At 40.9% G+C, this 15,088-nt stretch overlaps 1 protein-coding gene across 3 annotated transcripts in view; it reads left to right on the forward strand.

Annotated features, from left to right (window-relative positions):
• Positions 1-15,088, forward strand: part of SYNE3 (spectrin repeat containing nuclear envelope family member 3) — a 75,540-nt gene that overhangs the window by 48,019 nt on the left and 12,433 nt on the right. For all 3 annotated transcript variants that reach the window (XM_064423477.1, XM_064423476.1, XM_064423475.1), the window contains exons 12-17: positions 641-802; positions 1,513-1,676; positions 2,576-2,702; positions 2,877-3,032; positions 3,672-3,821; positions 5,044-5,082. In XM_064423477.1, the coding sequence (XP_064279547.1) occupies positions 641-802; positions 1,513-1,676; positions 2,576-2,702; positions 2,877-3,032; positions 3,672-3,821; positions 5,044-5,082 (798 nt within the window). The remainder of the gene's footprint in view (positions 1-640; positions 803-1,512; positions 1,677-2,575; positions 2,703-2,876; positions 3,033-3,671; positions 3,822-5,043; positions 5,083-15,088) is intronic.

Consider the following 15,088-nt stretch of genomic DNA (forward strand, 5'->3'; position numbering starts at 1 on the left):
GCTTTGTAGCAAAGTGTTTGGGGTTTTTATGGCTTTGTGATCTAAAAGTTAATGAGAGAAAAGTGCTGTGATTGCATAAATACTTGCTTTGTGCAGAGGCATTTTGTAGCTTGCAAACATACCTATAAAGTGACCTCCAGAGCAGCCTCAGAAGATTCACAGAAGAAGAGCTCATGAAGTTACCTTAGCTATGCAGTTCACTATAAAATTATGTGTGTTAAAGTGTTACCTGAACATGCACTATGGAATTCTAGTTTCAATTTCAGTCATCCCATTTATCACTGGACTGAACTTTTGCCAAACAACTCTGTACATTAATTTCTGATTCAGGGAGTGTAAGATGTATTTGATATTGGCTGGGGTACAAAAACCCCAGACATGTAAATTCTCTATTCCCTTTCAGCTGAGAAGGAAGGGAGCTATTCTAGTTCTTAATGCCCCCCCGTGTGGTTGAATTCAGGCCTGCAGGAGCTTGGAGTTTTCCACCACTGATGCTAAAAGGATAGGTTTTTAGTCTCTCGTTAATAGCTGCTTTTTTCCTGTTTGCCCATGAGGTTCTGTGCCCATCATGGTGTTAGAGCCAGCAAAGAAAGTGCTTTTGGTCTGTCTTTGGTTGCTGACATATTTTTATCATTTGTAGATGATGATACAGCAGAGTGAAGACCACATTCAGAAGCACTGGGCATATAATGACAAACTGTCTGACCTCCAGCAGTGGATCTCAGTAACCAGGGAGAAGATTGATTCCTGCCAGGATGCTGATGGAGAGCAGAACACCGAGGGCAGGCTGGAAGACCTGGAGGTGAGAAAAGCATCTTACTTTAAAATGTTAATTATTCACTTTGCAGCATTCAGACATTAAGAGTGGGGGTTTCTAGTGAGGATTTATTGGTTAAGGAGAGTAATGATATGTGTTTCTCCTGCAATAACTGTTGTCTTCTGTTGCCTCTCTGCTTTGCCCTGTGTTGTGGGATGTGGGGCCATGTAACAGACAAGAGCAGTGAAAATAAATAAACAGTGTTGAGATGGGAAAATTATTATCCAAGGATAGGTTGTCTGTTCCTGTCAGGGTGATCTCTCTGAACAATTCCTACCTTTGCCTGTGTGTACTCATTGATATATTGAACATTCCTGCCATTTTAACTGGCCTTCTACTTGTTGAACTGAGCTGTTCCAAAGCTGCCAGCTTTTCCCTGTGTAGCAGTACTTTGTATGCTAAATTCACTCTAGCAGAATACTTCAGCTGTTGCCTTCCTATGTGAGACCAAAATCTTTCATGGGAAGGCTACAGAAGGAGGTGCATTGACATCTTGCACCCTCAAAGTTCTCCCATCAGCTCTTTGACCTATGTTGGCTCTTTGGAAGCATCCACAGCATATTTTTTTCCCTCTAGACGTGTTCTAGCTAGTGCCAACAAAACCAGCATAGTCCTGGACTGAACATGGCCTTCAGTCTGACTTCTCCACTTTACCCAGGATACCTAGGAGTAATTGTCAGGCCTTTGAATTTCAGAGATTGCTGGCTGAGTTTCCAGATAAGGAGATCCAGCTGCACCTTGTGGAAACTCGTGGCCAGCTGGTCATGGAGAATTCTTCTCCAGAGGAGACTGCCCGTGTCCAGGGAGAGCTGGATCAGCTGAAGGAGTCATGGAAATCACTGAAGGAGATGGCAACTGGGTAAGTGCTCATGCAGATCTTCCCTATGTCCCTTCAACAGGGTTCTTTTTACTGCAGTAAGAACAGACACCCTTGAGGCTTTATGCTCTGTGCTGTGAAAGTGAACAGCCATACCATAATGCTAGAAACAAGATGGGATTTTATTTAATTTTTTGTAAACTATAAATCATTACTTTTAAGAAAACCTTTTAAACACTGTGTGAACCACAATGTCTGTGAATCTTCCTTTACCTCGTGTTGGAGTAGGCAGTGTCTTATGGCCTGGCTCACTCTTGTACTGCCTGTCTGTGTCAGAGGAAATTTGGCACAGTCTGGTTGACTTGTGCTGCTCTGTCTCATCTTCCAGTTCTCCTTTGAGATGCCTCCAAGGAGGGTGTATCTGCAATGGGATTTGTGCCTTTTGCAAACCTGCAGAAGTATAAGCAGAGCTAAAATTCTTCTCTTTGGCTGGGAAATGAAGATTTAATTTATTTTGCCTCCACTGTGTAGCGCCAAAATGCTGCTCATATTTGCTAGTCTGTATTAATATTTAATAGTGTGCTGCATGTATGATTGTATTCATACATGCTGTCAGAGTAGGCACAACAAATAAATTACAAAACTGAGGAAGGTTTGATTGTACTGCTTCCTGTAACCAGAAAGAAAGGTATATTGCCGAGGTATTATTTTTAGTCCCCTAAATAAAAGAAAATAAAACACTTGGAAATGTTAGAACTAGAGTCCTGGTTCAGCTGTGAGACACTCTGGTTGGGAATAACTTCAACAGTAATATTGTTATTAGTATTAATAATGGTATAATAATAACAACAATAGTGCTGTTTCCCCAGAGCTGTCTCCCATAGTCACAGTTAAAATGTGGATATTCCCTGCACTGACATCTCTGGTTTTGTGTTTTCAAGCCTCCTCAAAAAGTGGCAGTTAAGTAGACCAGTGGCTGACAAGAAGAAGAAAAGAGCATTTGTGGACAGCAGATGGATGTCCAGACCTGCTTTCCACCTTTTTGATGTCGATCCCAGCCGTGAGCAGGTGAGATGGGGACTCTGTGTCTGCCTTCATATCAGCTTCACAAGAACAGTTTCATTGCCTTCATCTCATATGTGGGTTGCAAAGCTGGAGGTTAAGGTTTCACAGTCAGGCCTTCAGAGGAAACGTCTGACATAACAATAAGGGCTTTTTTGTTCCTGTTGTTCTCTATCCCAGGAGAAGATGGGAGAAGGGAAAACTACAAGCAGCCACTTGAAACTCCTACATGACTTTGAAGAGTGGTTACAAGGAGAAAACGCTGAACTGACCAAAATTCTTGCTGGGACTCCATCTTCTGCAGAGGAAATTAAGGCACACCAGAGCAAACTTGAGGTTAGTTTTCAGAGGGTGAATGGAAAAAAATACTGCAGTAAGTGTGAATTCTTTCAGAATTAAAAAAATCCAAACAACAACAACAAACCCCAAACCACTCCACCTATCAGCCAAAAACCCACCAGCGCTCAAAAAAACCCAAAAAATCCTTAAGAACAAATAGTCAAAAAATTCAAGCACTATGCTCTCTGCTTTATGAGACTCTAGAATAGATGAAGCTCAGGCATTTAGGACAATTTTCATCCTTTCTACGAGGAAAGGTCTGCCAAAACCAGAATAGAAGGGAAAGGAGCAGCTGGCATTTAGCTGTTGGGCTGGACATTTCCAGTGTGGTATGCCAAAGGTGTTCATTAAAAGAAGCTGATTAAAGTCAGTGTCAAATCAGTGTTTGGTCTCGCTCTTCCTGTGGAGTATAGCCAAACGCCATGGCAATTTGTTAGATTTGTTGGATTGTTAGAAACTAAACACAGGGATATCCAAGGCTACAGGAGTCCTGCAGGTGAGTTTCGTATAATTTCAGGCCAAAAAAGTAACAGCAAAAATAAATGTGTGGTAAACCACTGTTTTTTCAAGTGCTGATTTAAAAAGTGGGGCCTTCCTGAATCCTGAATTGCTGCTGAGCCGTGTCTTTGCCTTTAGGAGCTGCAGTCTCGTGTGCCTCAAGGTCAACATCTCTTTGAGGACCTCCTTCATCTTCATCCTGTCGTGGGGAGTTCTGAAGACCTGGAGGACCTGCGCTACCGATGGATGCTCCACAAATCCAAGCTGAGAGAGGCCCTGGGCTCACCGGTAGGTGACAGCACACAGTCCACAGCTGCTGAGCTCTGCCATTGCTCTTTCAGTTGCTTCAGCAGTATTCATTTGTAATCTACTTAGTTAAGAGTTGTGTGCTTTTTCTCTTTGCATGCTATGCTCAAAATATTTCTTGAGATGGAAGTTGCAAACCAGAATAGTAAATGGCAAAGAGGCATGCAGCTGGGATCTGAAAGGTGTTTGTGTGTATGAATACTTTGGGTGTGTGCCTGGTTCTGGGCACATGGATTTCTATTTTTTGCCCTTTCTCCACACAACATTCTCCATAGAGTTTTTTTTTTTTTTTTTGACAGTTCCTGCAGTAAGAATATATTCACTGTTCATTATTTGTGTCTCCTGCTGTGAGACAGAATAGTCACTGATTGAACTGATTCAAAGTAACTGTGCAGGAGGACCTAGTCCCTTTTGAAAGTGTCCTTATAGGTTAATGATTTGGAATGAAATACAGAAGAGGCATTTTAAAGCAAAAACCAAATTATTAAAGTTACCGAGTTGTTATATATAAGACACGCTAAGGGTGGCAGAATTCATCATCATATATAAGATACTCCAGGGCATGCTAAAGGTACTCCCATGTTCTTAGCATAAACGTATATAATTCTTAATTAATATTTTTCTAGCTTAACTACTCACATTATCTGAGCAGCTTCAAGATACTGTAATCAAAGGATTAGAATTTACATGTTTGTATTTGGTACTTTCTGTATACAAGTGCTTTCAAAGGTATCTGAACTTGAACACCTAAAATTTGAATTTAAAATTTTTTGCCTTGAGAAATCTTTTCTTGAAATTCAAAGCTTTTTTAGAACATGAGTCCTTTAAAATGCATGGAAGGTAAGCATGACTTTTATTAATTAAGAACATATTTTTGCATTTGCCATTGATTGTAATGACTCATGCTTTGTTAACTGAAACCTTCTGTAAGCATTAACATAGTCAATAGGTGTCAGTAAAGTCAAAGCTATTGCTGGGAGAACTGCTCATCTGATTCAAATAGTCAAGAACCTAAAAACATGTCATCTTTCTGCCTAATGTTGTTAAAAAGCCCATTAAAAAAATCTCCTGCTGGTTCACTCTGTCCGGGTGACCATGAATTTGAAAGAAACATCCCCTGTGGGGGAATACTCATTTACAGGCTCCTCTGGGATCTTAACTTCATGCTTCTTTTTTTTTTTTTTTTTTTCTTTCTTTTAAACAGAGTGCTGGATCTTTGGAGGAACCAGACAGATTCAGAAAGGCAAGACAGTTTCTTATTATTAAGCTAAAAAAGTTTTGCAGAAAATGGTTTTAGACTTTTCTCAAGATTCCTGAAATCAATTTGCTTATTAAGAGCCACTCTTAAAGAATGTGTTGATATTCTCCAGATTTTTAAATGGAAAAATATTCCAGAGCTTTTACTCTTGAAATAGGCTTACTATATGTCTAAAGCTAAATATCCGTCTCCTGGGACAGGAGGGAAACTCAGTTTTTATACATCTACATGCTATATGAATTTAATTAATTTTTCCAAAGAGACTAAGGAGGAGCCAAAATACCTCTCTAAAGGATTTAGTGGTTAAGTGCCTAAAATAATTTTGAAAATGGGACTTCTAATTCTTTAAACACTTGTGAAAAAATTTGTTTGAATCATCAGCCCCCCTTTTTTCTAATGCAGAAAGCCAGAGAAAGTCAAGAGATTTGTCTAATTCTATTAGACTAAATCCTTATTCTAAGCTGCAGAATTCCTCCTGTGATGGATTTTCTTTTTGAAGTGATGACATAAGAAACAGAGGCAGTACAGGAGATGATAAGGAGAAGCTAAAAGAAAACAAAATACTGCCAGTTTCTTATTAAAACAAGCAGCACTTCTGATCCCATTTTCATAAAGTCAGCAAATTTTTCTGTCACAATTTGCTTTGTTTATAGAAGCTGTTCTGCTTTGTACTGTCATCTCACTTTCCATTTGTGTTTAGAAGGAATAGAATAAGGCTTTATTTGCCCAACACAAAGGAGATTGGATGAACAATATGTTGCAGGATCATAATCACATAGTCATTTTAAGATAAATCAAACCCTTGATTTCTCCTGGTGCAACACCTCTGTAGAAGACACCAATATTTAAAGGGTGCAGCACCAGTGCACTTCAAGCATGGCCAGAAATCAAGACTTTCCTCATTCTGATGAGATATTCCTCATATTCTCAAATGTGGAGTAGCAGCTCCAATATTTTTACCCAGCAAAGCACTGACTAGTTTTAAGGCAGTTCTCACACCTTCCTCAATAGTTTTGGCTGCAGTTCAGCCTTGCTAAAGACCCCCAAAGACTTTCTGTTCTTGCTTGTCTGGCTCAGCATTAATTATTTCAGCCAGTAAGGTCACCAGAATTTTTCAGACTGGAGAAACAATATGACATTTTAATACTTGGTGGAGAGGCAGCCAAACATTTAGTAGTGCTTCTTTTCCCTAGAAGAGGCTCACAGGGTTATTCCAGAAGACTGACCAGGGAATTCTCTGATTTCATGTTGTTTGGTTGGGTCAAGTTGTTTGTAGGGAAAACAAAACATAAGCTTTAGGCATAAGCATGTCTCCAGTACAGTTACATGCCATTATTAATTCATCTGCCTCACCTGCCTTGGGGTACATGGTATTTATTCACCCTTAGATTCTCCAAATTAGACTAAAAAGCCTTCAGTTAATTGTCAAAGATACTGGCTTAACATAATAGCAGGCAGCAAACATTTGTCAATTAGGCCTACAGTAAGAGCACAAAAACCCCTCACTCTGTGAGTTTTTAATAGCTACTGAACACAAAGAGAAACAGCTCAGGGTGGAAAGGACTGAAGAACTGAAATACCTCATAAGCATGAGGGAAATGGCTCCCATTGCACTAACAAGTGATTTGCAGTTTCCCTTCAGCCAGTACAGATGTTGCTGTAACTTATACCCTGCTCACTTCAGTGAGATTTCGCTGACCTCAGGGCTTTTATTCTCTGTTTAAACAGTAACACTACAACAAGAATCCAAGTGCTGGAAGCAGAAGTGTCTTTTTTTTTCTTCTTTTTTTTTAATTCAGGTTTTATCAGGATGAGAGACAGTGTTGCCATAAGATTTTTGAGCACCACTTAAGAGAGGCAGAAAATAATGTTGATCCCTTTTGGGTGTATCACTGTTTGGCCTAAGAAAAGAGGAAAATCAGGCCAACTGCAGAATTGTAGACTATGCAGTTTACTTTAAATTCAAATTTAACACCTACAATGTGGCTAGAAACAAAAGAAAGATTAAGGAAAATATTTTTGTATGCATGAATATCTTTTCAAAGCTATGGTAAAGGAAGCCAAATACCTTGAAGAGAATGGCTGATCTCAGGAGTTAGTATCTGCAGGAAGTGCAGATGGCTGCATCACTGTGCTTACAACAATCAGTGAGTTTGTATAAAATAGGATCAGGTTATCTCTAATTTGTCAGCTCCCTCATGCTCTTGAGTCACACAAAATCAGTAGAATTGGCAGAAGTTGAGGTATTTTTGGACTGATCTCTGATTTTTGCAGCACGAGGTCCCCAGTGACTCTGCTTGTCTCTCCTGCTTGGGCTGTGAATATTTTGCAGCAGCAGCAGATCAACATAGAGAAGGGGAAGACCCAGCTGCAACCATTCTCATTTGACCGCCTTCTGATTTTATTCCATTTCTAGCCTACATGGCCAAATGTTGGGCAGAATAGAGCCTGCTCCATGTATAGTAATGTGCTTTTTTTTCCTGATCATTCATCCATTGCTGAGGACATGCCCCTGCCACTGGTGCCCTTAGGAGCAGAACAGCCTAATGATTGTGATGTGAGTGACTTCTTGTTGATTAACAAAAAGCAGTTGCAGGAAATTGCACTGGCTGCAGTGAATTTTTAGCAGGTGCCAGTGACAGCCAATGTAGATGGATATTTCTGCAGGGTACCTAGCACACTCAAGAACATAATCAAGCAAGTGCTCAATAATAACTATGATAAATGTTACTTTCAAAGGTTGGCTCCCAGCTACCTGAAAATATTCCATGAGCATTCTTAGTATAAAGAGGAAGTTGAAGGCTCATTATTTACAAGCCTAGGTAGCGCTGTTTGATTTATTTTCTCAAGTTCTCAGAGTAATTACTTCCTTGCTAAACAAATGATGTGGCTTTATTGTTTGTACAAACAAAATAATTAGAATTCATTACATCAGTGGTCAGCTAATTGCTTCCTTTGAGATTCTGCTAAGAGTAATCTCCTGTAACATACAGACAGAAGGAACGTGTAATTTAATCTTATTTAGAGACACCATTGATCTGGAGTCAATCAAATTAATGCAGTCATTCAGGAAACTGCAAAGCAAGAGCTGCTACAGCTTGCCAGGAAGAAAACAGTACCCTGGTCTGCTGTGCCCCAGTGCAGATATGATGGGAGTTCCTCGTGGCAGAAAAGCACAGCATTCTGTGTTAGTGCCCATAGCAGTGGTGCCTCTCTACTGAGAGTGTTTTCCTCAGGTCCTGCTAGGTGTTACCCACTTGAAATCTTCTGTACAATTACAGTCTTAGTAAAATGAAAGACTTATTGAAAGGTATCTTTTCCTCACTTTTCAATACCTCTTTTATAGGTAAAGATAATATCTCTCCATTATTTTTTTTTCATCACTCTGCCTATAAGCCTGTGCTTACCTGTTTTGGGAATTATACCATGACCAAACACAGGATGAAGGACATCTTAGCATTAAAAATTAGCAGATAGACTTATTTTCTCCCTACAGTGGTGTTTGCTCAGAAAGGAAACTTAGTAAAAAAAAACCCAAAAAACCCATCTGCAGAAAAATCCTGACTTCCTAACTCAGACTCAGTGTTAAGTATGCTGGGCCAGGCAGCAGCATCCCCTTTCTTTTCCAGCAGGCTCACAAGCTTCCCTTCACATTACTGCACCTGGGAGATTCCCTGCCTGTGTGCTCTTATTTCTGTAGGTTTCATGTCATTTTCCAATTTACATTACAGTATCCCCAAATGTTAGCTGTCTGGGGCTCTTGGTTTGCTGTTTATCTGGCCCTGCCACACCCGTGCCTTGCCAATGCTCTCTGCCTGTGCAGTGCTTGGCAATGTGGTGCCATCCTGCTTCCCAGGACACCTGGTTCTTCCCTTCTTATCACGCTCCTGTGGCATTCGTTAGGCAGGTGGTTGGTGCTCTCTGCTTTATGTGAAGAGATGTGTCCTTTTAGCTGCAGTATATGCAGATTTTCACCAAGGAGATAGCGTAGAATAATTTTCTCAGCAGATACAATTTTATGTCCTAACTAAAAGGTTAAGAGAGAGAGAGAGAAATTTGTTGAGCAATAGCAGAATGCAACCAATTTTCAGTATACACCTGAAAAAACAGGTTTTTAACACAACTGTAAAAGGCACTGTAAGAAAAACACTCCTAATCATTACCTCTAATTTTTATACCTATTATTTATTTAAAAGACATCACATTTTTAAAATATTTAAATAAAATGTAAATATATTTAAATTATGTATGGTGACTGCCAAAGTTTTAAGAAAAGTTTGATCTTGACTTGAGAGAAGTCACTTGAGAGAAGTTTCCAACAAAGCAGCTGGAAACATACATTGTTGACATGATAAACCAGATTTTGATGTCAGTAACTTCTTCTACAAGTTCCAGAACATTTTGTCTTTCTTTCAGTTTTTATTCTTTCTGTGCTTATTTTAGTTAGTTTATTTCAACTTGCAAGGATGAATGGAAGTTGGAAATTGGGAAGAGTTGTTTTACTTGCCTGCCTTCCTGAATATAGAAGACTAAGGTCTTTTTCTGCTTGCTAAGGTCTGGAGAATTCTAGAAATCAGTGCTACCTTAACAGACCAGGCTGTAGCTCTTGTCCTGTGATATGTTCCTCCTGGAAACATGTCGTGTGTATATGCACACAGAAGCTAACCTTTATAAATCCATTTGTGTCACAGTAGCATATGGCACAGTGCTTAGTTCTAAGTGACTTTGCTGCAGAAATTCTGAAATACCCACCATATGTGGCTGCTGAAACCTCACATACGAACTGCTGGCTTGTTTTCTGTTTCTTTTAAATGAAGCCTCCCTGGAAGATTCTAGATTATACCCCAGCCATGGTGAGGTACTCCAGAATCTGCCCTAAGGAAGAAAACAGTCTTTAATTTGCCTGTATGCTTACCTATTTACAAGCATATGCTTACACACTTCAGAATTGAAGGGAACATTAAGGTGCAAAGTCAAGCAGCCTGAAGATGGAAAATGTCAGAGCTGAAATTGCTTGTATGGCTGCAGTTAACCTCTCCTCAGCATTCTGGTTCATTCTGGTAGCTCTTTATCCAAAGGAGAGTTTTTAACACAGGGATCAGTGGGGTCCCAATTATTCCTCACTGCTGGTTGCCTACCCTGGGCAGTGTTTGCTTTTAGGAAAATTCAGCTCTGAACTCAGGGTCTCACTGTCCTTTCACAGAGGCCACGTAACCTCTAATCAGCAGAGGCTGAGCTTAGTTCCTGATGAGGTTTATGGAATTGTGCTTTGCCCAGGAGCATGTTGGATGCTCAGTTCTGTGGTGACAGTAGTATCCAGCTCCCCTAAATTATTTCCTTCTTGAGAAGGCCAGCTGTGATTTGCAATGTGTTATCTTGGAGAGGGACATTCATGGCTCTGAGCTGAGAACTGAGGAGAAGCTCAGCTCCAAACGATCTCACACTGAGGTAAAAACTGCTTTGGTTTGAGAGAGCAGCCTGTGATCCCCCTGGAACTGATCTATTCTAGTTGTCAATAACCCCTCTCTGTGAGTGACAGCTGAGGAAGCACCCAGTGGGATCTCAAGTGGCAGAAACAGAGGGTCTCTCAGAGGCACAATGTCACTGGCAGCTGCTTCACCAAAACAAGTGGTGGTGCTTAATACTCCTATTCAGGCATACTCCTTTCCAGGATGAAAGGAATGTATGGCAGGCTGTTGTTTCAGCCTTTCTGGCAGCTCTGGTTATTGTCAGAGGAATAATGAAGTGGTAGAATCCTTACCTGTGTAGGTGATCCTTTCCAAGGCCTAACTTCTTCCTGTTAAGAAGTTCTTCCTCTGTCCCTATTGCTGTAGTTTAAGCCCAATATATTGTGAGCTTCCCACTGTGGAGGTTGGCCTGGATTCATCCTGCACAGGCATTTAATTTAGGGTTTCACATCATTGTGAATTGTGCTCTGAGTGTAGGTGATGGTTGACTCCATCTCTTGCTGTAGAACGAACTGGGAACCAGGTTCAAAGCTAACACAAAGGATGTGTTCTTCATGCCAGCTGGAACTCCTTGCTAAAGAACACTGAGGAGGACTCTGTACAGCTTGTGTAGGTTTAAGGGGAAACTGGACAAGTATCTGGAAGAAAGATTCCCTGAACGTTAAATGGATGAACAAGCCCTATCAGGCTCAGGAAACTGCCTGAACTGAAAGTAGCTGGAGGCTGAGAATATTAAGGAGAAATTATTTATGCTTGGCTTACTACTTGTGCATCTGTGCCAACTGCTGTAGAATAGAGGACACTTGGGCTGGGTACAGCCCTGGCATGAAGTGGAATGGCTGCTGGTGTCTGTATGTCGTGTCTGTAGGACACTGAGGTACTGGTCTCTTTATCCCTAAGTAGAGCAGGAGTTTTCAGGCAGCAGTGCATTTCTCAGGAAATACTCTGAGGTAAGAGGAATAAATCCAGACTAAATATTTTTTCTCTGCTGGATGACTGACTCAGTGGTGCAGGTATGATTTTTGTCAGGCACGCTGGTGACATACAAGCAGCAGCAAAACCCCGCTAATGAGGCTGGTATGAGATGCTATATTGCTCTGCTCTCTCAAATAGCTAGATTAACTGTGTGTTTTCTTATATCCTGGAATGTGGTCAATAGCAAACCAGGGGGGCACTGATTTTTAGTAAAACACACTTCAGCAACTTACACAGGAATATTCTGTAGCAAGTTCTGAAGTGCTTTTCTGCTGTTTCCCATCCAAGTGATTTTCCACGGTGCGTTTGGTCAGGAGTTATTAACTGCAAACAGATTGAACTGCTGAGGACTCCTCCATCCAAACCCATGCTTGTCATTCAAATACTCCAACATGAATCAAGTACAAATGTGAATTTTCACAGCCAGTGCCATTCATTTGGAACAAGCATGCATTTAGCATTACACAAAACACAGCCGTCCACCCCTTGACAGTCCTTGCTTGTCCTGGTATTTTGAGGGAGAGGAGGGAGGACATTTATTCCTGCTGGTGAACTTTAAAAGTATATTTTCCTTTTAAATGCCAACCTATTCCTTTTCCATGTGTTTCAAGAATATCTCTGACACTTTGGCTCAATACCCAGGTATTCCAACTGTTATTCTAAGATGGTGGAAATTAAAATTCTGTTGACTTCACTGGAGCTTTGCCAGTTTTTCTCAGAGGAAGATTTGATTTCAGAATATTTAGTAGAGCCTATATCTGACACATGCACTGCAGGCACTGTGGGTGCTGGGTGGTAGCTGTACTGATGCCAGTAGCTGGAGTGATTGGGAAAGCGAAATTCCACTGTGTAGCAAAGGTTGTGGTTCCAACCTTCTCATCTTTCTCATCATCAGCCTTCCATCTCATATGGAAATGATATATTCAAACTGTCTCTTGCAAAGGTGGAACTGTGTTAGGCTGTCCTTTTCTAACCCTGAGTGATGTGCTAAAGGGTTGGAAGTGTGTCCTGACTCCAGGACCCTGATCACTTTGAGTAGAGCAGAGGTTTGTACCTTGGCCTCCTGAATTTCCTGTTGGGGCCATGGTCTCAGGTCACTACATCCTGAAAGCATCTCTTTTTCACATCACAGATCTAAAAGACTATCTTTACTTAGTAAAATTGAAGTGTTATTTTTTTCATACTCAGAAAGGCCGTCAGTGCCTCAAATTTTCCATGCATTTTCCAAATGTATCATCTTTCCTATTAAAATTTACTTTGCCTCCTTCAATTTTTTTTATGCTTTAACACCTCTCATAGTTACACCAAAAAAACCCAACCAACCAAAAAAAAAAAAAAAAAATCACAAAAAACCCCCACAAAAGAAACAGCCAAAAAACCCCACAAAAAACACCCAAAAAAGTCACCAATTGTTCCAGCAAGCACAAAGCAATGGAACTAATGTAGGTTTCATGTCACAACGACTTGGGCATATAACTAATGAATCCATTTGTAAGATACCTGCTGACCTCCACAGACAAGTTGTTCCTGATCCTGACTTTATTTAGTTGTTCCTGTGCATAATCCCACTGCAGACACTGAAATTAATGATAAATCTCCTGTGGATTTCAGTGTGTGCAGGTTGAGGCCCTCATTTATTAAGGGTTTATCATTGCAAATTTGCTGAAAACACCAAACCCTCACAGCTCCTGTGGGCCTCATTTTCAGTCCTGCAGAGGCATCATAATACCATGTTTGCAATAGCTGAGTCATTCCCATGACAACAAATGGAGTCTAAAATACAACATTCTGACCTTGCTGTGTGATCAAAAAAAACCAGAAAAGCTGGGCATCGAAGACAAAAGTTCATTGAACACAAATACCTATAAACCCAGCAAGCAGGTGGGAGAGAAGCAGCAGATAAAGAGAAAATATTTCTCCTTCTCCAAAGTAACTGTCTCCACAGATTTTTCTAATGCTAGGATCTGCTATGGTTAGCTTGAGTATCCTCCTCTGTAGAAAGCTCAAAGGAGAGCAAATGAGAGCTTGTTAATAAATCCATTTTGCATTAATTCTTTCTGTAGGATGAGCTCTGAAAAGCAATACCATTTTACAGCTTCTTCCCGTGTATCCAAACGCAAGGCACTTTGAGAAATGGGATGAAATTGAATTGTTATTTGAGTTATTAATAGTCTCTGCTATAGAAATCAAGGCAGAGTCAGTGTACTGCCCTGAATCAAATCCTGGATTGGTAGAAGAATCAGGGTAGGAAAAACAGTGTCTAACTGGAAGTATGGCCATCACAGGAAAACAGTGACAGGCCTGAGTGGCCATAAGATACCTTCTGCCTGGGCTGTGGCAGGAACAGGGACAAGGCACAACTGGAAACACATTTCCCACCAGTTCTTAGGCAGAAAGATGGAACAGGGAAGGGACGTGTTGCAGCTGGCCTGGCAATGAAAGAATGGTTTCAGATTGAAGTAGCTTTCAAAACCAATTCTAAAGGATTTACAGCAGTAAACCAGAAGTTTTAGGTGTTGCTAGGAAGACTGGTGGTCCTCACAACTGTGTTTGTGAGAGGTGGATTTCTAAGTCCCAATTTGAGTTTGTGAGAACATTTTTGAGGATTGCAGTTGGAATGAACTATTGAACAGTCTCTCTCAGGATCCTTCCCTGTAACAACATCAGCATTAAGACTTACTGTGCCTTAGTGGTTGGACAAAAAGCATGGTTTGAATCACCCCAATGCAGAATTAACTCAAATTGGGTCTTCCACTGACAGAACCCCACCTGTTGATATCTACAAACAAACTTGCTCATGGATTCTGGAGCCTGGCAAGGGTCTTTTTCCTTGTAGACAGGGCACTCTGATAAATGTATTAGTCATATTGTTGCATATTATAGATGCAGTTAAGAATTAAGAATGAGAAATCTTTGTCAGTGAAAACAGAACTGTGGATGACAGTGCACTGGTTGACACTGAACACACCAAGTGGCTGATTCATGGCATCAACAAAGACAAGTCCAGAGAGCTCCAACCAAGAGCTGGGGCTGCTGTTCTTGTGCATAATAGATTTAGCATTGATTGTAAACACAGAAGACCCTTCAGGCTTTGTTTAGCCCATAGTCCGATGATATCCAGGGCGGGGAGAAGGATTTCTCCCCCCCTGGCGTGGTCTAGACTAGAGAAGGGAAAGTCTCATAGTACAGCTATTTATGCCTTGTACTTTGAGAACAGGTGACAGTAGGAGCAGATGACACCTGCGAGGCAGCCAGGTTGGTGAAGCTTTGATTTCATGGGTAAATAATCACTGTACCCAGGGAACTTGCCCAGTGGTGCTCAAAGTCAGTCCCACTCACACCATGGCATGTAGACTTCGTCCACTGACAGTTCCAGTGTGCAGGAACCTGAGTTTTCCTTGCCTTCAGAGAACAAATTACAACCCAGGTACTGTGGGCCAGAAATGATAGAGCAAGCAGCTGCTGCTCTGCTGCCTCTACATCTGCCTGACACAATAATTAAATCTCATCAGCCATTCAATATAATGGAAGCAAACCAGCTACAACAG

The sequence above is a fragment of the Passer domesticus genome, chromosome 6, assembly GCF_036417665.1.
Source record: "Passer domesticus isolate bPasDom1 chromosome 6, bPasDom1.hap1, whole genome shotgun sequence".
Classification (NCBI taxonomy): domain Eukaryota; kingdom Metazoa; phylum Chordata; class Aves; order Passeriformes; family Passeridae; genus Passer; species Passer domesticus.